Source organism: Spodoptera frugiperda, chromosome 19, assembly GCF_023101765.2.
Source record: "Spodoptera frugiperda isolate SF20-4 chromosome 19, AGI-APGP_CSIRO_Sfru_2.0, whole genome shotgun sequence".
Taxonomy (NCBI): domain Eukaryota; kingdom Metazoa; phylum Arthropoda; class Insecta; order Lepidoptera; family Noctuidae; genus Spodoptera; species Spodoptera frugiperda.
In genome coordinates this window covers 2,443,662-2,461,982 of record NC_064230.1, presented here as the reverse complement: position 1 = coordinate 2,461,982, position 18,321 = coordinate 2,443,662, and the positions used below count along the sequence as shown (strand labels likewise).

Sequence of the window (18,321 nt, the reverse complement as noted above, 5' to 3'; positions counted from 1 at the left end):
TTGGGCCTCCGGTAACCTCACTCACACAACGCAAGCATTGTTTCACGTCGGTTTTCGGTGAGGTCGTGGTATCACTCCGGTCGAGCTGGCCCTACTTATATCATGTAGAAAGAATTGATAAGAGCAGATTTCCACAAACTGTTCCGGATCTGGGTGGCATGTGTATGAACTTGTATGTTTGTATACGCACCCACGACACGGGAGAAAATACTAGAGTAGGGCAACGAAGCAATTACTTTCAACTTTGTTTTTTTTACAGAATGTCCGAAATTGGAGGCTGTACAAAACAAACAAGCTTCGAACATCGGGAGACGAGACTATCTGGCCAATACTGCCGCTGACTATTAATATTAAAATACTTGTAAACCTCATGAGCTAATGTTCACATGTAAACAGCAGCTCATGTAAAGAGATTGTCCAGTCAACTGATGGTAGCGGTGACTGTCCAGGCGACACACGTACTTAGGTATCGTCATGAGCTAATGTTCACATGTAAACAGCAGCTCATGTAAAGAGATTGTCCAGTCAACTGATGGTAGCGGTGACTGTCCAGGCGACACACGTACTTAGGTATCGTCATGAGCTAATGTTCACATGTAAACAGCGGCTTATGTAAAGAGATTGTCCAGTCAACTGATGGTAGCGGTGACTGTCCAGGCGACACACGTACTTAGGTATCGTCATGAGCTAATGTTCACATGTAAACAGCAGCTCATGTAAAGAGATTGTCCAGTCAACTGATGGTAGCGGTGACTGTCCAGGCGACACACGTACTTAGGTATCGTCGTGAGCTAATGTTCACATGTAAACAGCAGCTCATGTAAAGAGATTGTCCAGTCAACTGATGGTAGCGGTGACTGTCCAGGCGACACACGTACTTAGGTATCGTCATGAGCTAATGTTCACATGTAAACAGCAGCTCATGTAAAGAGATTGTCCAGTCAACTGATGGTAGCGGTGACTGTCCAGGCGACACACGTACTTAGGTATCGTCATGAGCTAATGTTCACATGTAAACAGCAGCTCATGTGGTGTATTGACAAATTAATTATTAAGTTGTGATTTTAAAATGTAAATAAATGATATTTTTAAGTACGTAGTATGTTTTATTTCTTTTGAATAATTAACAAAATCCTTTTTGTCTTGATGTCATTGATTCGTCAATGCTCAACGATGTCTCACGCTATTGCTAAAGTTTTTGAGATATTATTATATTTTCTAATCCAGTGATTACAAACTGTAATTATTTTTACTCGATATGACTAAGGGCCGGCGCTACTGCCAGCACAGCACGTGTCATGGCAAAAGAGTCTTACACTATACCTAATGCGCTCTAAGAAGGTGCGGCTGACAGATGCCAGTATGACGTTGACGTCTCTCTTTAGGGATGGACATTAGAAAAATCTTTTTTTATCGCTATCGATACTCGCAGCATACATTTAATTCTCTTGAATTTTTTTATTAAATGTGTGTGTTATTTAGTTGTGCAGTCTAACTACGTGTATATACTTGTCAAAATAAATATTTTATGACCGAGCCCTGAGGTGTTTCAGAGTTTCAGTTTTACAGAACCGTGAAGAAAACAAGGATATATTAGTTTGTATATGTTAGATTAAGTACCACCACGCATTATCAATGGCGCCGGAAATGTCTAGAAAAATGCCTACTACATATTTCTGCTTAGATAATGTCACTGTGGTTTGGGCAGAGAGAGCCGCGTCTACAGTGGAGTTACCCACATAATTAAAGGTTTTTTAAGAATGATAATTGAACGACGCACGATTTTCGTTTTTTATTCTAAAAAACATCGACTACCTATCCATCGTAGCCGTACATCCCATCACTAAACACGACTATGGCTTTACGTTATACGCATAACACTTTACTTTATTTTTCATTTCATTAGATTTTAATTGAATACTAGAACATTCCGGTTGGTTTTAATTTAATTAACTACGCATCCGAATGATTTAACATAATACGAATGTGATACAGCTAAAATATTAAGGCATAATTTTTAAATCGCAGCAACTTTCAAGAGTGATACGAAACGTTACTGAATCTGTCAGCCGCACCTTCTTAGAGCGCATTAGGTATAATTAAGTTATTTTGAATCTTATTTCAATGCACGGCACGGCGTGTCTTCACAAGGATTTTAATACTAGTTATTTTGAATTTTATTTCAATGAGTTTATGAGAATTATTTTACTTTATTTTGATGCCACGATGGCGCAGGTTGCTATGCTATACCTAAGCCTTGTATTCATGGTAAACATTTTGTTTAGCAACATGGTTGCATAAACATGTTGCGGGCAACACTTGTGTTGCAGAGTTGACGCCCGGCGAGCGAAAACATCAGTTTATATTAGTTTAAACAAAGTTTCCAGCAGCATTCTCGCTATTCATCAACAACGTTGATCAACTGTTGCTAAGCAAAATGTTTACCATGAATACGAGGCTTTATTGTACTTTTTGGGTGTCACGCCGGCAGTAAGTGCCCTTAGGAGTCGGTCATAAACAGCAACCGATCTTATTTACCTCTCACTACATAACAACTATCAGAGTTGACTTCTTAGATTGTGCGGACTATTAGTATTTATCAACATTGTCAGATGTTTTTAAGTTAGTTTACTTACCCCAAGGTCACTCCCATCCTATCCCTCTGTTTCTACGGAGGGTGTATGTGGCTTAGCATGTCTTGGCGGGGCTCCGTATAAAAAATCGGTTAGGGGGAACGCATGCTTTACGCGAAAAGGGAAGGAAGATTTTACTTTTAGCTTGCCCCTGTAGCCCAGGGCCCCGTATGATTGATACGGTAGATACGGCGCTAGCTACGCCTCTGGTGTAAGGAGGTGAGAACCCTTGGCTACAGCGATTTGGATGCGGTTTTCAGCATAGCATTTTTGACACTCAGCAGGATTTGGGCATATTACCTGACTTAAAAAAATAGAGGCGGTAAAGAAAATTGAAAGCGGATTACATAGCGTTTGGGGAGACCTCTTATGGCCTGATTTAATTAGCCAAGATGATAACAAATATGTATGAACGAAAAATGAACGCATTATTGTCAATGAGTTAATTTCGACACTCTTTACAAATACGGCATTATAACAGCCGCGCCGTATGTCCGTATCATTTCTAGACAACCTACAACATAAGCCACCTACAGCTCTTCTGTGGTCAAGGAACATGAACCTACTTGATTCATTCATTTATTTTGTTTGATTAATTCAATTTTGTTAATTTTTGGTGTTCGTTGAAATATTTAGTTGTATTATGCTTCTGTGGACGAGTAATACTTGTAGTTTCATTTAAATCATATGAATGATCTCCATTCTGTATAGGGTAAAATTTTCACACAACAAAACCAATCGATAAATAAAAAACCCTTGTTTTTAAAAAGAAATGTATTTATTTAAAACACTGCTTCATAGTACTTACAACGATACAAATAATCCATGATACTCTACTAGGCTAATGATCAAACTAAAATGTTGGGTTAAAAAAATATTTGACACAACTTTTTAAAATAATATTTTGAAAATTAAAACAGTAATATTCAATATAATAATATAAAGTGCATCATGCCTTTTATCCCTAGAAGGGGTAGATAGATCACCTGATGGTAAGCAATCGCCGCCGCCCATGGACACTTGAAACACCAGAGGCGTTACAAGTGCGTTGCCGGCCTTTTGGGGGTTAGGAATTTAACGGTTGGGGAATCGGGGATTGGGAAGGCGGGTAATTAGGCCTCCGGTAACCTCACTCACACAACGCAAGCATTGTTTCACGTCGGTTTTCTGTGAGGCCGTGGTATCACGGTATAACTAATAAAAATCAATTGCTGTTCGTTAGTCTCGCTAAAACTCGAGAACGGTTGGACCAATTTGGCAAATTTTGGTCTTGAATTATTTGTGAAAGTCCAGGGAAGGTTTAAAAGGTGAGAAAACAATGTTTGCGGCAGTATGAAGTATAGAATAAAACCTAAATTTTCAATAATAACCTAGGAACTACAGACAAGATATATTATATGTTAAAGATAAAAAGCAAATAGTTTTTTAACCCAACCAACAATAAATTCAAACAAATATACATGAAAATGAATAAAATGTGATTTTTTTGTTATTTTTTCTCTTTCTTTAAGTTTACTACTCCTTTAATATTTCATCACAATATTAGATATTATAATACATAATATTTAGTTAGGCATTTAACTTAAAAATTGATATTTGACATATTCTTTAGTCACGCCTTTTATCCCCGAAGGGGTAGGCAGAGGTGCACATCACGGCACGTAATGCCGATATACAATGTACACCCACTTTTCACCATTTGTGTTATAAGTCCCATGTAATAGAGGGTGAGCCTATTGCCATATACTGGGCACAATTCCGGACTCCGTGCTACTACTGAGAAATTTTCGAAAAACCGAAAATCGCTCAGCAATACTTTGCCCGACCCGTAAATGAAACCCTTAGTACGAATTTGCTTTACATTGAACGAGAGCGCGTTCGGCGCTCTGATTAGTTGCTTCATTCGCGCCGAACGCGCTTTCGTTTCATTTTCGTAACATAAAGCAAACTCATACTAACGCTATAGATGGTAAGCAATCAGCACCGCTTATTTACACCCAAAACACTAAAGGCGTTACTAGTGCGTTGCCAGCCTTTTCAAGGGCCTTGTAACTAGACTCGTTGTTTTGTAAAAAAACACATTCAAATATCAATTTTTCAGTTAAAATGTTAAACCAAAAAACGAAGCTAACTATTTATTTAATATAGGTAGTAATAATAATATGAATAAAATATAAACAAAATCTTAACGCTAAAACCAAGGCATTTGACTTTGAAAATTTTCAAAAAAATCTTGCTTTAAAAATAACATTAAGACAACTACTTTTTGTTGGTGACTGGTAATTAGTGAACGATATTTAAACACGTGATTGTACTCATGATTACAAACAACTTTCCCGAAGAAACTTGTTTTGTATACTCGTTAGTTTTATTTTTATGACGATAACAAAAATTCATTAGCACGCGCACGTAAAGTTCTAAAATAGCGTCTGCTAACAGCTGATCATACGAAAGCACGCGCGCGAAATTTTCTTGTTTTGTTATTGTGATAAAAATAAAACTAATGAGTATACGAAAAAAGTTTCTTCGGGAAAGTTGTTTGTAATCATGAGTACAATCACGTGTTTAAATATCGTTCACTAATTACCAGTCACCCTATATGTCGGTAAACGAGCAGACGGATCACCTGATGGTAAGCAATCGATCGCCAATGGACACCCGATATTTGGGCGTTCAAAATCAAATGAGTAATTTTCTTAATGTTATTTTACAAGAAGAGTTTTTTTTAAAGATTATAGGATATTTCAAAACCTATAATTATAATGTTATAAAATCTACCAATACAATTACATAAAGTACATTTCAAACTAATTTTTATACAAAATTATATAAATTGTTCTAAAAGTATCTGCCACGGCTTTAATGGGAGGTAGTGTTGTGTTTGAAGATTACAATAGTGAAGAAATTTCGTACCCCGGACCAGTTAATTCAATTTGAGAACATAAAGAAGTTAAATAAACATTGACTCTACTCTGCATAAAGTGGTTCACAAATACACACGATGCGTCGCTTCGTCAATGAAAACAATTGCTATCAACAGAGACAGTGAAAGAGATAGCTCTTTCATAACAAACTCATACATAGATTTTGAGTAAGAAAAAAAAATACTCATAATTAATCATTTATATTCACAAATTGTAATCTTCAAACAACACTACCTCCCATTAAAGCCGTGGCAGATACTTTTAGAACACCTTACATAAGAATTGTCAGTTACCGTTGACTGAGAGAGTGACAGACTGTACACAGCTGTAACTACTGCGCGTAGCAAGCTATGTGACATGTAACTTACATTTTAAACTATAAATACAAATTTCTACACGGATCTATTTAGTCTACCCCGTTTGAGTCCGGATTCTTAAAGAGATATCATCGACAAAATTCATGATTGCATGATTTTTTCGAAATTTATTTCTTTATTTGGAGTAATAAGTGTAGCATCATGCTTTTTAAACCCCGAAGGGGTAGGCAGAGGTGCAGCTATGCAATGTAACACCCACTTTTCACCATTTATGTGTTATAAGTCCCATGTAATAGGGGGTGAGTCTGTCATGATAATAGCATTATTAATTTAATAACAAATTAACTAATGATCCGATTATTTTAATTATGTGTCAATATTTTCTTTGCAATATGAGATCTTAAATGAAGTTCAATATTTTTTTTTATCGTATTTCAAGATTACGTGAATATAATGATTTGTACTAAACATGATTTTAGTTTGAAGATATATTTGCTCTTTTAGTTTTAGCTAGGAACTAAAATAACTAGACTAATGCCCGAATACTCAAACGCTACTCAATTTTAAGACGCCCTCAAATGTAGTTCTGTCCCTATCAATTCTTTATACAATGACAGAGACAGCACGATATTTAAGTACAACTTAAAATTGAGTAGCGTTTCAGTATTCGGGCGTAAGACAGGGGTCGAAACCTGAGATATTGCATTGAAAATGGATTCAATTCCCGTCTAAGCATTTTATTCTAGTTTTATTTTAATATGAAGTCCATTTCGTTTTACCAAAATGCATTTTCTCTAAGCCATTTTAAAAGAACAGAGTCTTTAATTCCATACTCATAGATGTTATAGAGAAATTACGAAAAATCGATCTTTAAAAACATTTATAGATGGATACTAGACAAAAAAAGTTAATTTATATATCAGAATCATAATTAAAATCATGTTTAGTCAGTTAAATGACATCCTATAGTAGATTTGACTAGTCAAACTTAATTTTAGCTCCAAAAATGTGAAAATTCAAAGCATTTATTTCAATGAATCTATCGGCTATCGATCGATTGGTGTGGTAGAAACTATCGATCGACGTCGACTAATCCATTCCACCATCGACATATTGAATCTATCGGCTATCGATCGATTGGTGTTGTAGAAACTATCGATCGACGTCGACTAATCCATTCTACCATCGATCGACGATCGCTCGATTGGTGTGGTAACACTCTTATGTAGAGGAGGCTCATAGTCCAGCATCACTTCTAAACGAGTCGACTGAATATAAGATAATAATTATTGACTAATATACCTAGAAAATCTAAAAACTTAGCTCTAAAACAAAGTCTGACCAGCCAACAAGCCCTAATAACAGAAAATCCAAAGTCAAATGCCTTGTTCAAAGAAGATAATTAAGTAACAAAGTCATACCCGAGGTACTTTTTATTTTTTCTTCTTACACGTGAAGCTACTTTCTTGGGATCGTCAAAGTCTTCATCTTGCTCGTAAACTATGTTGTTTTCAATGACCCAATCAGTGGGTTCCTCTTTCACAGGAGGGTTTGAGAGCCTCTTCTTCTTTTTTCTACCAGAATCATCCTTATTAGCCCTTTTCTTCGGTCTCTCATCGAGTACCAGGTGCTGATATTCCTCAACAATATAGTTTTCCGGTTCATAACTAGTAGTTATTTCAACACCGACCGAGGGATCCACATCTGGTAATATATAATAGTTCTCAAAATCACCTTGTAGTGTGATTTCATTCATGTCCGCTGTGAAAGTGACGTTTCTTCTTGCCCGAAGAACAGTGTTTTATGTAAGCATACTTTGGTTTGGTGTCATCGGGGAGTATGTTGACGGTCCATTCAGGGTTCTCCGATGAGGTGGCTGGTATTTCCTTGACTTCTTCCATGGTAATCTCCTGTTCTTCAGCTATCTCGTATATGAAGTTGTCTGAAATGGTGTTATCGTCCATGATTTGTAGAACTTCTGAGTTCTGGGCCTCCGGTTCAGCTGAGGTCGATGTTGACGATTGTGGGATTATCTGTGGGGGAAAGGAGGTTATTATAATTAATTTTAAAATAGATTATGAATAATATTGAATAAGGTTTTTTCTGAGGGGGAAAATCATCTAATGTCTTCTCCCGCCTTAGGCGAGGCAACATCATATCAGACTCTTACGGCCTTACTTATAAACGATCACTAAAGTTAAGACACAGTTAAACTACCTATTAAAAAATATTTTAACTCATAAACGATGATTAACGCTAACTAATGTCTTAGCGACTGCTTAAATAGCTGTCAACTTAATCAGTGTCGAACCCTTGTTTAAAGATCTTAATTACCAAAATGGCGTCCGAAATTCGTAAAAGTCACAGCTGTGGTATACGCACGGGGCTCTCAACAATAACACCACATGCAAACTTCGCATTGAATTGAGTTCTGTTTGCTGAGCTTTGTTCCGCTACTTAGGAAAGTGAAGTGGATAAATATTAAAAAATGGATATATTTGACGACGATAATGAATTACGCACATACCGTGACGAGATAGAAGAAATAAGAAATTTCAGGAATATTGGTTCAAGAAGGAGAGTAAAAATATATAATTCAAGATCGAACCCAATGGAGGAATCGAGTGAATGCGACTTCAAGCATCGCTACAGATTCAGTAAAGGAAATATGGTAAAAAATAAATATCTTAAGAAACAATTTGTCCATGGATAGCCGGGGCCGCCATGAGATTCAAAAAGACTGTGCGGAAATTCATGGCATGAGCCAACAGACTTTATCAAGAACTGCTAAAAGAGTTGCTATTGCATTGGCTTCGAAAAGTTCCATTTATATTAAAATGCCTTCAAATTTAAGAGAAGAGACTGAAACTATTCGGATATTTGAAAAATTTGGGGTTTTCCTCGGTCATTACCGGTGCAATAGATTGCACCCATATTAAAATAAAAACGTTAATTAACCATTGCTTAGTTAAGTGACGTGTAAACAGTGTTTATAAGTAAGAAATAGTTAATTGATAATTAAGGAGTTAATGAGTTATTAGTTAATTAGTTGCTTAGCTGTTGATTAGTGGATTTTTATAAGTAAGGCCGTTACTGACTAAAAACCACACTGTACTTATTCCTGCTCGATCCGAGAGTGCGTTCAGCGCTCTGATTGGCCGGGCCGAAGCAACCAAAATCGATTACTTTAAATGTAAAGCAAACTCGTACTAACGTACAGTTATCAGTTAGGTCGTGTTATAACTTGGTATAATTTTAACTGCACGATCGGTGCGGTGCCTGGGCAACCGCGCAACGTGTAGCGGGTTCGATTCCCGCACGGAGCAACTCTTTGTGTAATCCACAAATAGTTGTTTCGGGTCTAGGTCTCATGTGTACTTGTATGTTTGTAAACGCACCCACGACAGGAGAAAATGCTAGTGCGACGTAAGGTTTTCTTTAAAACAAAACATACCTGCACTTGTCCCAACCTAGTTGTAGCGAAGCAAAGCTCTGATATCTATGTCTAATAAAAAAAAATACTTTATCATCATAACCAAACATTACTAAATCCGTTACATAAGTTTCTAAACTTAAATTTGGCTAATCACAAAAGGCTTTTTTATGTTAAATGGGCGGACGTTTGGCCGCTATCTCGCCTGATGGTAAATGATGATGCGGCCTACGGTGGAGCACGTCTGCCCATAAGCAATGAGATTTGAAATCCTACAATGGACCGTATAAGTAGAGAGGCAGTTGCCGGGTTTATAAAAAACTAGTAATCACCTCAATAATCTGGCGCGGATCAGGCATCTTGGTGATGACCTGTTCCGACTGGGTGATGGACGCCTCCGCCTTGTCCGTCTCCACCTTCACCACCCACAGCTGCTTGCGTTGCAGGTTCTTCAGAGATCTGGGTTTGGGAGAAACAAGGGTTATTTATTTAACTTTAGATCTCTAAATTTAGAGATCTTTAGATTTCTAAATTTAGAGTTAATCCGTGAACATGGCGCTTGCAACAGTGCCGAAATATCGGAAACTCGATAAAATGAATAAACATGGTAAATATCCCGTTATAAGTTCTAATAATAGTGTTAGTGACCGTGTCAGTTTAAAAACTTATTTAAATTAACCTAAAAACGACAATATATTGAGAAACGATCGGCTAGTTTCGAGTCACAGAGGGAGTCTTCATAATGAGCAGTGAGCGCATACGTGGCAACGTCACGCATGACACAGTAGGCTGAGTTTTTGTTTTATGGTATAAGCCGGTAAACGAGCAGACGGATCACCTGATGGTAAGCAATCGCCGCCGCCCATGAACACCCGAAACACCAGAGGCATTACAAGTGTATTGCCGTCCTTTTGAGGGTTAGTAATTTAAGGGTTGTTGGGGAATTGGGAAGATTCGGAAGGGGGTTTATTGGGTCTCCGGTAACCTCACTCACACAACGAAAGCGTTGCTTCACGTCGGTTTACTGTGAGGCCGAGGTATGACTCCGATCAAGGCGGCCGATTCGTGCTGAAGCGTTGGTTTTGATTATTTATTGGTGTAAAGAAAATTTGGAAAGTAAAAAATACAAGTCAAATGATTGTATTGTCGTATAGTAACGGCAGATTAGAATACATTTCTCTTCACCACCTCTACTCTGTAATAAGGGAACTCGGAAGGCAACTATCTCGCTCATCACACACACACACACACACACACACACACACACACACACACACACACACACACACACACACACACACACACACACACACACACACACACACACACACACACACACACACACACACAATTTCTGGTTGAATGGTAGAGAATGCCAAATTGGCATTAAGTCCACCTTTGTATGATTGTACATAAAGTGTAAAATAAATAAAATAAATACTCACAGATAACCCAGGGTATCAACTAATTGTCTGACGTTCAGTCTGGAGACGCTCTCCGGGTCTTCCTTGACGGGCTCCACGCTGTAATTGTGCTCCATGCGAATTATTTCAGCCACTGCGGACAAACAGACATACATATTTAGTTTTATATTATATACTACCATAAGCGTATGAACAAAAAAGTTTCTTCGGGAAAGTTGTTTGTAATCATGAGTACAATCACGTGTTTAAATATCGTTCACTAATTTATTAGTCACCCTATATAATTCATACTACATATGTAGCTTCTATCAGCGATTTCGTACGCACATATAGGTTATCTCCGTTTCTCCCGTTCCCTTGGGAATTTGGGGGAAGTCCTCTCTTATTCCTTTTTTTAAGGCGGGAAAATCATCTAATGATTTCTCTTGCTTTGGACGATGCGAGAGCGAGTGTGAGACTTTTACTGACAAAATCTACCCCGTTCCTACTTTTGCTTTTCAAACCGGATCCCCAGTAAACCCGCTAGGTAGTCCGCAGCTTCGAATTAGGCATCAGCCCTAAACGGCCCCATCTGCAGTGGTCTGACGGCTTTTTGAGGAGGTCGGAGGATCCTCCTTTTCTTTGGGTGTTACCATCGATAATCCATCGATGGCATCGATCGACATTGATCGATTGGTATGGTAGCTATTGATCGACGGATACCGGTTGACTTATGAATCGGTCGACTGTCGGTCGATGGCAGCGGTCGGTAGATTTATTATATTCCAGCTGGAATCTGTCGATCGACATCGACCAATCCATTCTACCATCGATCGACCATCGCTCCATTGGTGTGGTAACACCCGTAGGGAACTTTACTCTCTGTTCCCTAAACAGTAAACATATATCTATACTAATATAATATTATAAAGCTGAAGAGTTTGTTTCTTTGTTTGTTGAACGCGCTAATCTCCGAAACTACTGGTCCGATTTGAATAATTCTTTTTGTGTTGGGTATTGCATTTATCGATGAAGACTATAGGCTATAAAACATCATTTTATAACCAATAGGAGCCGAGCAGAGTGGATGAAACCGCTAGTAAGGCTATGTATAATCACGCTATGTAAGTTAGGAGCAGAGCAGATTACTTAAAAATTAGAGACTAGTACCTCTGCGATGTTCCCCAACGAATCTTTCGAATAGATTTTGATAACTTGGCCCTTTGTCTGCGTCTGCAATAGAGCAGAAATAGGAAACTATAGTTTTCTTTATTTTTTTAATATATCCGACTAACTAAATACCTCCTAACTAAATGATAGTTAAATAAAAACGAACCATTCAAAATCCTTTTTTTGGAGTCGATTAATACCTGCTCTTACGTGTAACACTTTTTTGAAACCCGCATCAACATCTGTTCAGGTATTCGCGAGCTTATCGCCGACAAACATACATACAGCATAAATGAAAAATATCCTTCTTTTGTGAAAACTGTTAATGAGTAACTTTGCTTATGCTATATTTTATGCGTTTGGTGTCCACCAATCATATTCATTGGTACACATAGAAATCAAGTCAAGTAATCAAGAACTAGTGAAAACGGACTCTGCTAAGCTTTGTTTTGTATATAGAAAGATGCGTGCTACGGATGTGTGCAATGGATGTGGGATATGGATGGTTTCCCTACTATCAATACATCGTATACTCGAGCCGCATATCTTTCTCGTGCAGGTCACACAGTTTCATAGGTTAGCGATTACATCTTCGTAGCATGTCTACATAGCACTTTTCTGGTGGAAAAGCACCCTAGAGCAGCGTTTCCCAAATGCAACTAAAATAATATACCTAACTATTGATCGACCGAGATACCACGGGCTTGTTTCAAAACGTTTCATCCAATGACTTCTACCGCCTATTTTATGGTATAAGCCGGTAAACGAGCAGACGTATCACCTGATAAGCAATCGCCGCCGCCCATGGACACTTGAAACACCAGAGGCGTTACAAGTGCGTTGCCGGCTTATTGGGGGTTAGGAATTTAAGGGTTTTTTTGGGAATTGGGACAATTGCTAGAAAAAGACTAAAAACCACCCCGTTCCTACTCCTGCTTTTCGAGCCGCAGCCCCGGTAAACCAGCTAGGTAGTTCGCAGCTCCGGTGTTTCAAAATGTCTAAAGCCGCTATGTACCAGAATTAAGAATGTATTTTTCTTTATAAACTATCTGTTATATTGCGCGCTGAACTACATAGTTGGCCGCACCTTAGATGGCTATTAGGGGTGAGGCAGGGGTAGTGTGCCTACCGCTTTATTTGTTACGTAACAAAATATGTTTAAGCCCAGTTATTTTTGTAACCAACGCGAAACATATTTCGGTATAAGCCGGTAAACGAACAGACGTATCACCTGATGGTAAGCAATCGCCGACGCCCATGGACACTTAAAACACCAGAGGCGTTACAAGTGCGTTGCCTTTTGGGGGTTAGGAATTTTAGGCTAAATTGGGTAGTTTCCTAGGTCGAATATAAATTATTAACATAAAGTATCCCAAAATAATCGTACTTTTATTCAATAATTTGACGATATACTTATTTATTAAATTTTTCTAGCTAATTTTCGAGAAGTATGCTATTTGACGCAAAAAAAAATATGACATCATAAGTTGCGATCTCCTACAAAATTCATAGAAAAGTAACGTTTTTGACATTTCGATAAACGTTTGAATTTGACTAGTTGAAACTACCGTATTAACACTTACTCGTGCCCTCTGCTCCTAAACGTAGTAGCGTGAATAAAACAATGTAACCAAGTATTGTATTGTAAATCTGATTGAAAAAGAGTAACCTATGGAGTGTCTTGCTCGTTCTTCTCCATAGGAATCTACACTTTGGAACGAGCAAATAGAGCAACTAGAGGACTGACCGACAGACAGACGTTATTAATATTATTATATTTGCTTTGACGTTCAAAAGTGCCTTCCTGGTCTATTTGAAATAAATTACTTTGACAACAATATTTATAATATGTAAAAACTTACATTTCTTGTCGTTAGGCGACTGTATCACTGGAGCGGTCTTCTCCTGGTGAGTGAGCAACTCCGGTAGCATCGGGGAGTCGATCCAGAGACCCTGGTTGTCCAGCTCGAAATGATACCTATGTGTGAAAGGAATAAGGATTAGAATCAGGTAAATACTTGCTAATAAGTCTAAGGGTGTCTGATTGCTTAATTCAGGTACAAACAAAGGGTGCTTTTTCCACCACAGATGTGCTATGTATCTAAGCTATGAAGATGTAATAGCTAAGCTGTGAAACTATGTGACCGTTTTCACTGATCAGCGCAGCTCTTGTGTGCGATGTATCGATAGTAGGAAAGCCATCCATAGTACACATCTTTCCACATAAAAAAAAACATAGCTTAGCTGATTCCGTTTCTACAAGTGCTAAGCTATGTGAACCAATGAATATGATTGGTGGAAGCCAAACGCATCCACAGCAACGTAGCATAGCACATCTCTATATATTATGTAATAATTGTAATGTATAATGTTGTAGAACTTACCCGCATAATTGCAAGCTGACATGTCTCCAGAGGCACTCGCTCTCCTCGTGCATAGCACCCTCGATCCAGTCCTGCCGCTTGGCTTCATTGTCCGTCGATATGTTGGCACTGTGGACAAGAATTACAGAATTAGAGACTGTGAAAGTATGTATGTATGTTACTCAATCATGTCAAAACAGCTGAAGGGATTGAGATGAAATTTGGAACAGGGGTAGATTATGGTCTTTTGGGGGAGAGGGATCATCTACTGTCTTCTCTCGCCTTGAGCGAGGTAAGAGGTTCCGTGTTGGGCGAAGGGAGAAGAGTATCAGACTGTTACTGACTAAAAACCACCTCGTTCCTACTCCTGCTTTTGGAGCCGAAGCCCCAGTAACGCAATACATGGTATTACTGGGTTTCAGGCTGCTTTTCCACCAGGGATGTGCTGTATAGCTATGCTACGAAGATGTAATAGCTAAATTGTGAAACTATGTGTGTGTATACACTGATACTAAGTCATGTAGCTGTGCGAAGAACATGCATATCTCGAGTATGTGGTGTATCTATATTAGAGAAGCTTTCTATAGTATGCAATTGCATCCTTTCATATGAAAAAACATAGCTTAGCTGATTCAGTGATATGATTGGTGGAAGCCAAACGCATCCACAGCAACGTAGCATAGCACATCTCTGGTAGAAAAGCAGCCTAAAAACTGTAGCACTACAAAAGTGAAACTAACAAAACAAGTATTAAATTAATGTATATGAAACAATTGTAGTTATAGCTGTTACACAAAATAAACATCATAATCAGTACATATTGTTAATAGTACCATAATTTATATTATGTATAACTATATAGGTAATTAATATATGTATGTATATGTGATAGATTACACTATCAATCAATGCCTTTTATCATAGTAACTAACAGTGGCTTTCAAATAATTCCTAATGTATTATCATGACTTTTATTCCTAACTAGCTAAGTAGCTTGACAAAATCATAATATTGTACTAGTCACAAGGAGGTTAGATAGATTAATATTTAGATGATTAGAACTTTATTGGTACAATAATAAAAAATCCTTTAATAAAAAAAGAATGAGTAATTACAATAATGGGCACAAAGGAGGTCTTAACACTGATAGTGATTTCTACCAAACAAAATGGAAAAAAATACCAGTAATACTTTGCCTGACCCGGGAATTGAACCTGAAACCCCTCCAGCAGTGACATTTGCGACCACTCAACCAATGAGACAGTCTATCTTTTTTATTTATATATAATATCAATATCAAAATGTATTATTATTTTTGGTAGAGAATTAGTAATTTCCAAGTTAACATAGCAATTTCAATCCCACAAAGGGGTTGACAGAGGTGCACACACCTTTCACCAGTTATGGTATAAATACCATGAATGAAGCAATGAAAAAGAGGAATTGCCATGTGATTGTGCACTGTGACAAAACAAATCGGCCCTGTCCAATGATATTATAAATAAAAAGGTGTAGATAGGTTATAAGCGCTCAGAAAGTGTCACATTAAAATGTGGACAATTGGCAACGTGTTTGTAGTATGGGACCGCTAGATGGAAAATAGAGAGAGGTGTGGTTTGTAACATCCCGCGCTCCCCGTAAAGTGTCACGCATTATGTTAAAGAGAAATTCAGTTATGACATCTCCTCTTTGTATTTGTTTCTTGGCGCCATGTACAATAGTTTAGGGATAAGATAGGCTCAGTGATTATATTAGTAACTTGAGTTTTGCTAAATAATCTCTTCTCGGTACATCTATCATTAGTTGCTATCATTACTCTAATATTTATTATTTAAAGACCACAGAAGTTTTAATATTAATGATTAAAAAATATTACTTCAGAGAAATCACACAAAATTAATTACCTATCTTTTTAGAGAAAGCACTCATTATAAAATATTAGGTTATGTAAAATAACCTAAATACTTGTAAAAATACCACATATTCAAATTGGATTTATTTATTTTGTGTTAGTAATTTTAATATTTTGGTCAGTGAGTCGTCTTTGGGTATTTTTCTCTATGTACATAAAAATACATTTGGAGTATAATAACATAGTAAATAGGTAGTATATATGTGTTATGTAAATATAATAAAGGAAAATGAGGGCTAATTGTTAAAAACTGATAACAAAACCAGTTGATAGGCATTAGCTAATGATTAGTTGTTAATTACCAATTAAATACCACAAGGGAAAGATTTTAAACACTCTTAATTTAGCTTACAAAATACCATTTTTCTATAAACAGGCAATTTTGTAGTACTTAAATCTTAATATATAAGTAAATATTGAAGTGAGCAACGATTGCTTATAAAAACACCATTTCTTGCATGATTTAACCCCACCAAAGAATAATTATGAATGTTTATACATGAAATTTTTCACAGCCAAAATGTATTAAAATGCCAATTTAAGCTAATTTTAACATAAGTAAAATGGGTTATACATAGCATATGTGTCGAAGAACGATTTTGCCGCCAAAATAAGACCTTGCAATGGAAAAATACTGACTCAAATACATATAAACCTTATAGTGTTTACAATTATTTTATGCTAGTGAATTTTTCGAGGTCATACCTATCGACCATAGACACAAACTTCGTACTGCAAAAGGTTTATATAAAACTTAATTCTAAGCTAATAATCACACAAATAAACTTACTTGTAGAACGAGAAGCTGCAGACTACATCATATTCTAAATTGCACCCTTCAACCACGCACTTGAGAGCGCTCATTATGGGATAAAGATACACGCAACCAAAAATGGATACCACACACTCACATCATAGAATTAAAGTTAAAACAACGAAATAATAACATTTAGCGCCCAAACCAACTTTCAAACAAACTAATTTGATGGATCTTTAGAAAATTATCAATCAAATGTCGAAATTGACGTGCTGTCACGAAAAGTCGAAAATTTTAACAAATGCGTCAAACGCGTGCCATGAAATGGTGATGTAATTCGGCGCCAAAACGTAATGGCAACACTGGTTGGCTTCGATTATTTATATCGATTCTGAATGAATTTTTTAATTGATTTTTAATTTAGAATCGAATGTAATTTGGTGTATTAATATTGTTAAATAGTAAAGTTAACATCATCCTTTTAATGATATTCGTAAGTAATGACTATAATTAAGCAAATTGTGTTTTACTTAAATGACAAACAAATGTCTAATATATCGTGCGGTAATAAATTGTGGGAAATGTAGTTTCAAATAGCAATTAGAATATAATTTTAATATTTTTTAGGTGCAAAATTACTTTTCTTATACATTTGAGACTGAAAAACTTATTTCCAAATCCTAAAATTGTGTTGAAGATGATATTTTCAATATTATTTTTTTAAGATTATTTTAATGCTAATAAAATTTGTCAATTTCTTTTTACCTAATTAAACATTATAACTGTTCGAAATGAGTTAAATTATATTTACTTTTATTATTTTAATCGTTATAGAAATTTAGAATCGATTCTTAAATCGCAATGTTGCCCGTTACAATTATTCGCCATAAACAACATGATAAAGACTTTGTCGTCGTTTGTCTATGAGACGCTATGTTGAAAGATGAAAAAAAATAAAACGAGATAAAACTGCATTTTATATAAATTAAAATTCATTATTATAAATCTTAAAATAATTAAATTAACTCATTCTATGTATTAAAATATTATTTTAGGGCCTCTAACAGAAATAAGGTCACCATCGACAATATCGACGCTTGCCAACGCCCCACCGGATGTTACGTAAGTACCATTCCATTGATCGCGACGCAATATTGATTTCTACTTTTTCAGTTTCAGATATTTCAGGCATTTCTTCTTTAAGCTATTATTTAACATTTCTCATTATTGTTTCATGATGACACTGATTGCCTATGTCACATGTCAATGCCATCATCCATGACATTAATTTGTCATTTTATCTGACTTTTTTGTGTCACTGTAATCAAGTCAAATCTCAAAACATACAATGGGTTGATTTTACCAACACGAGTCGCGACGCGTGATTATTACGCGCGCATTTCACACCG

The 18,321-nt window shown here is 36.7% G+C and overlaps 1 protein-coding gene and 1 non-coding gene across 7 annotated transcripts in view; one reads left to right on the top strand and one right to left on the bottom strand.

The window, feature by feature from the left end:
* LOC118281136 (ATP-dependent RNA helicase abstrakt) overlaps window positions 1–18,321 on the top strand; it is a 209,380-nt gene that overhangs the window by 9,785 nt on the left and 181,274 nt on the right. For 2 of the 6 annotated variants that reach the window (XR_007706356.1, XR_007706355.1), the window contains exon 12: window positions 260–466. Coding sequence is in view for 1 of the 6 variants with exons in the window: in XM_050700942.1 (XP_050556899.1) it covers window positions 260–348 (89 nt within the window). In the remaining 5 variants the exon portion in view is untranslated. Of the gene's footprint in view, window positions 1–259; window positions 1,096–18,321 lie in introns of those variants that run through there. The other 4 variants (XR_007706352.1, XR_007706353.1, XR_007706354.1 and 1 more) reach the window with 4 other exon arrangements.
* Window positions 3,390–17,250, bottom strand: LOC118281179 (uncharacterized). The gene is made up of 7 exons (XR_007706358.1): window positions 16,946–17,250; window positions 14,265–14,372; window positions 13,743–13,858; window positions 11,881–11,943; window positions 10,753–10,864; window positions 9,640–9,766; window positions 3,390–7,907 (listed from the first exon to the last, which is right to left on the bottom strand). It is a non-coding gene; the product is annotated as an uncharacterized LOC118281179 (transcript).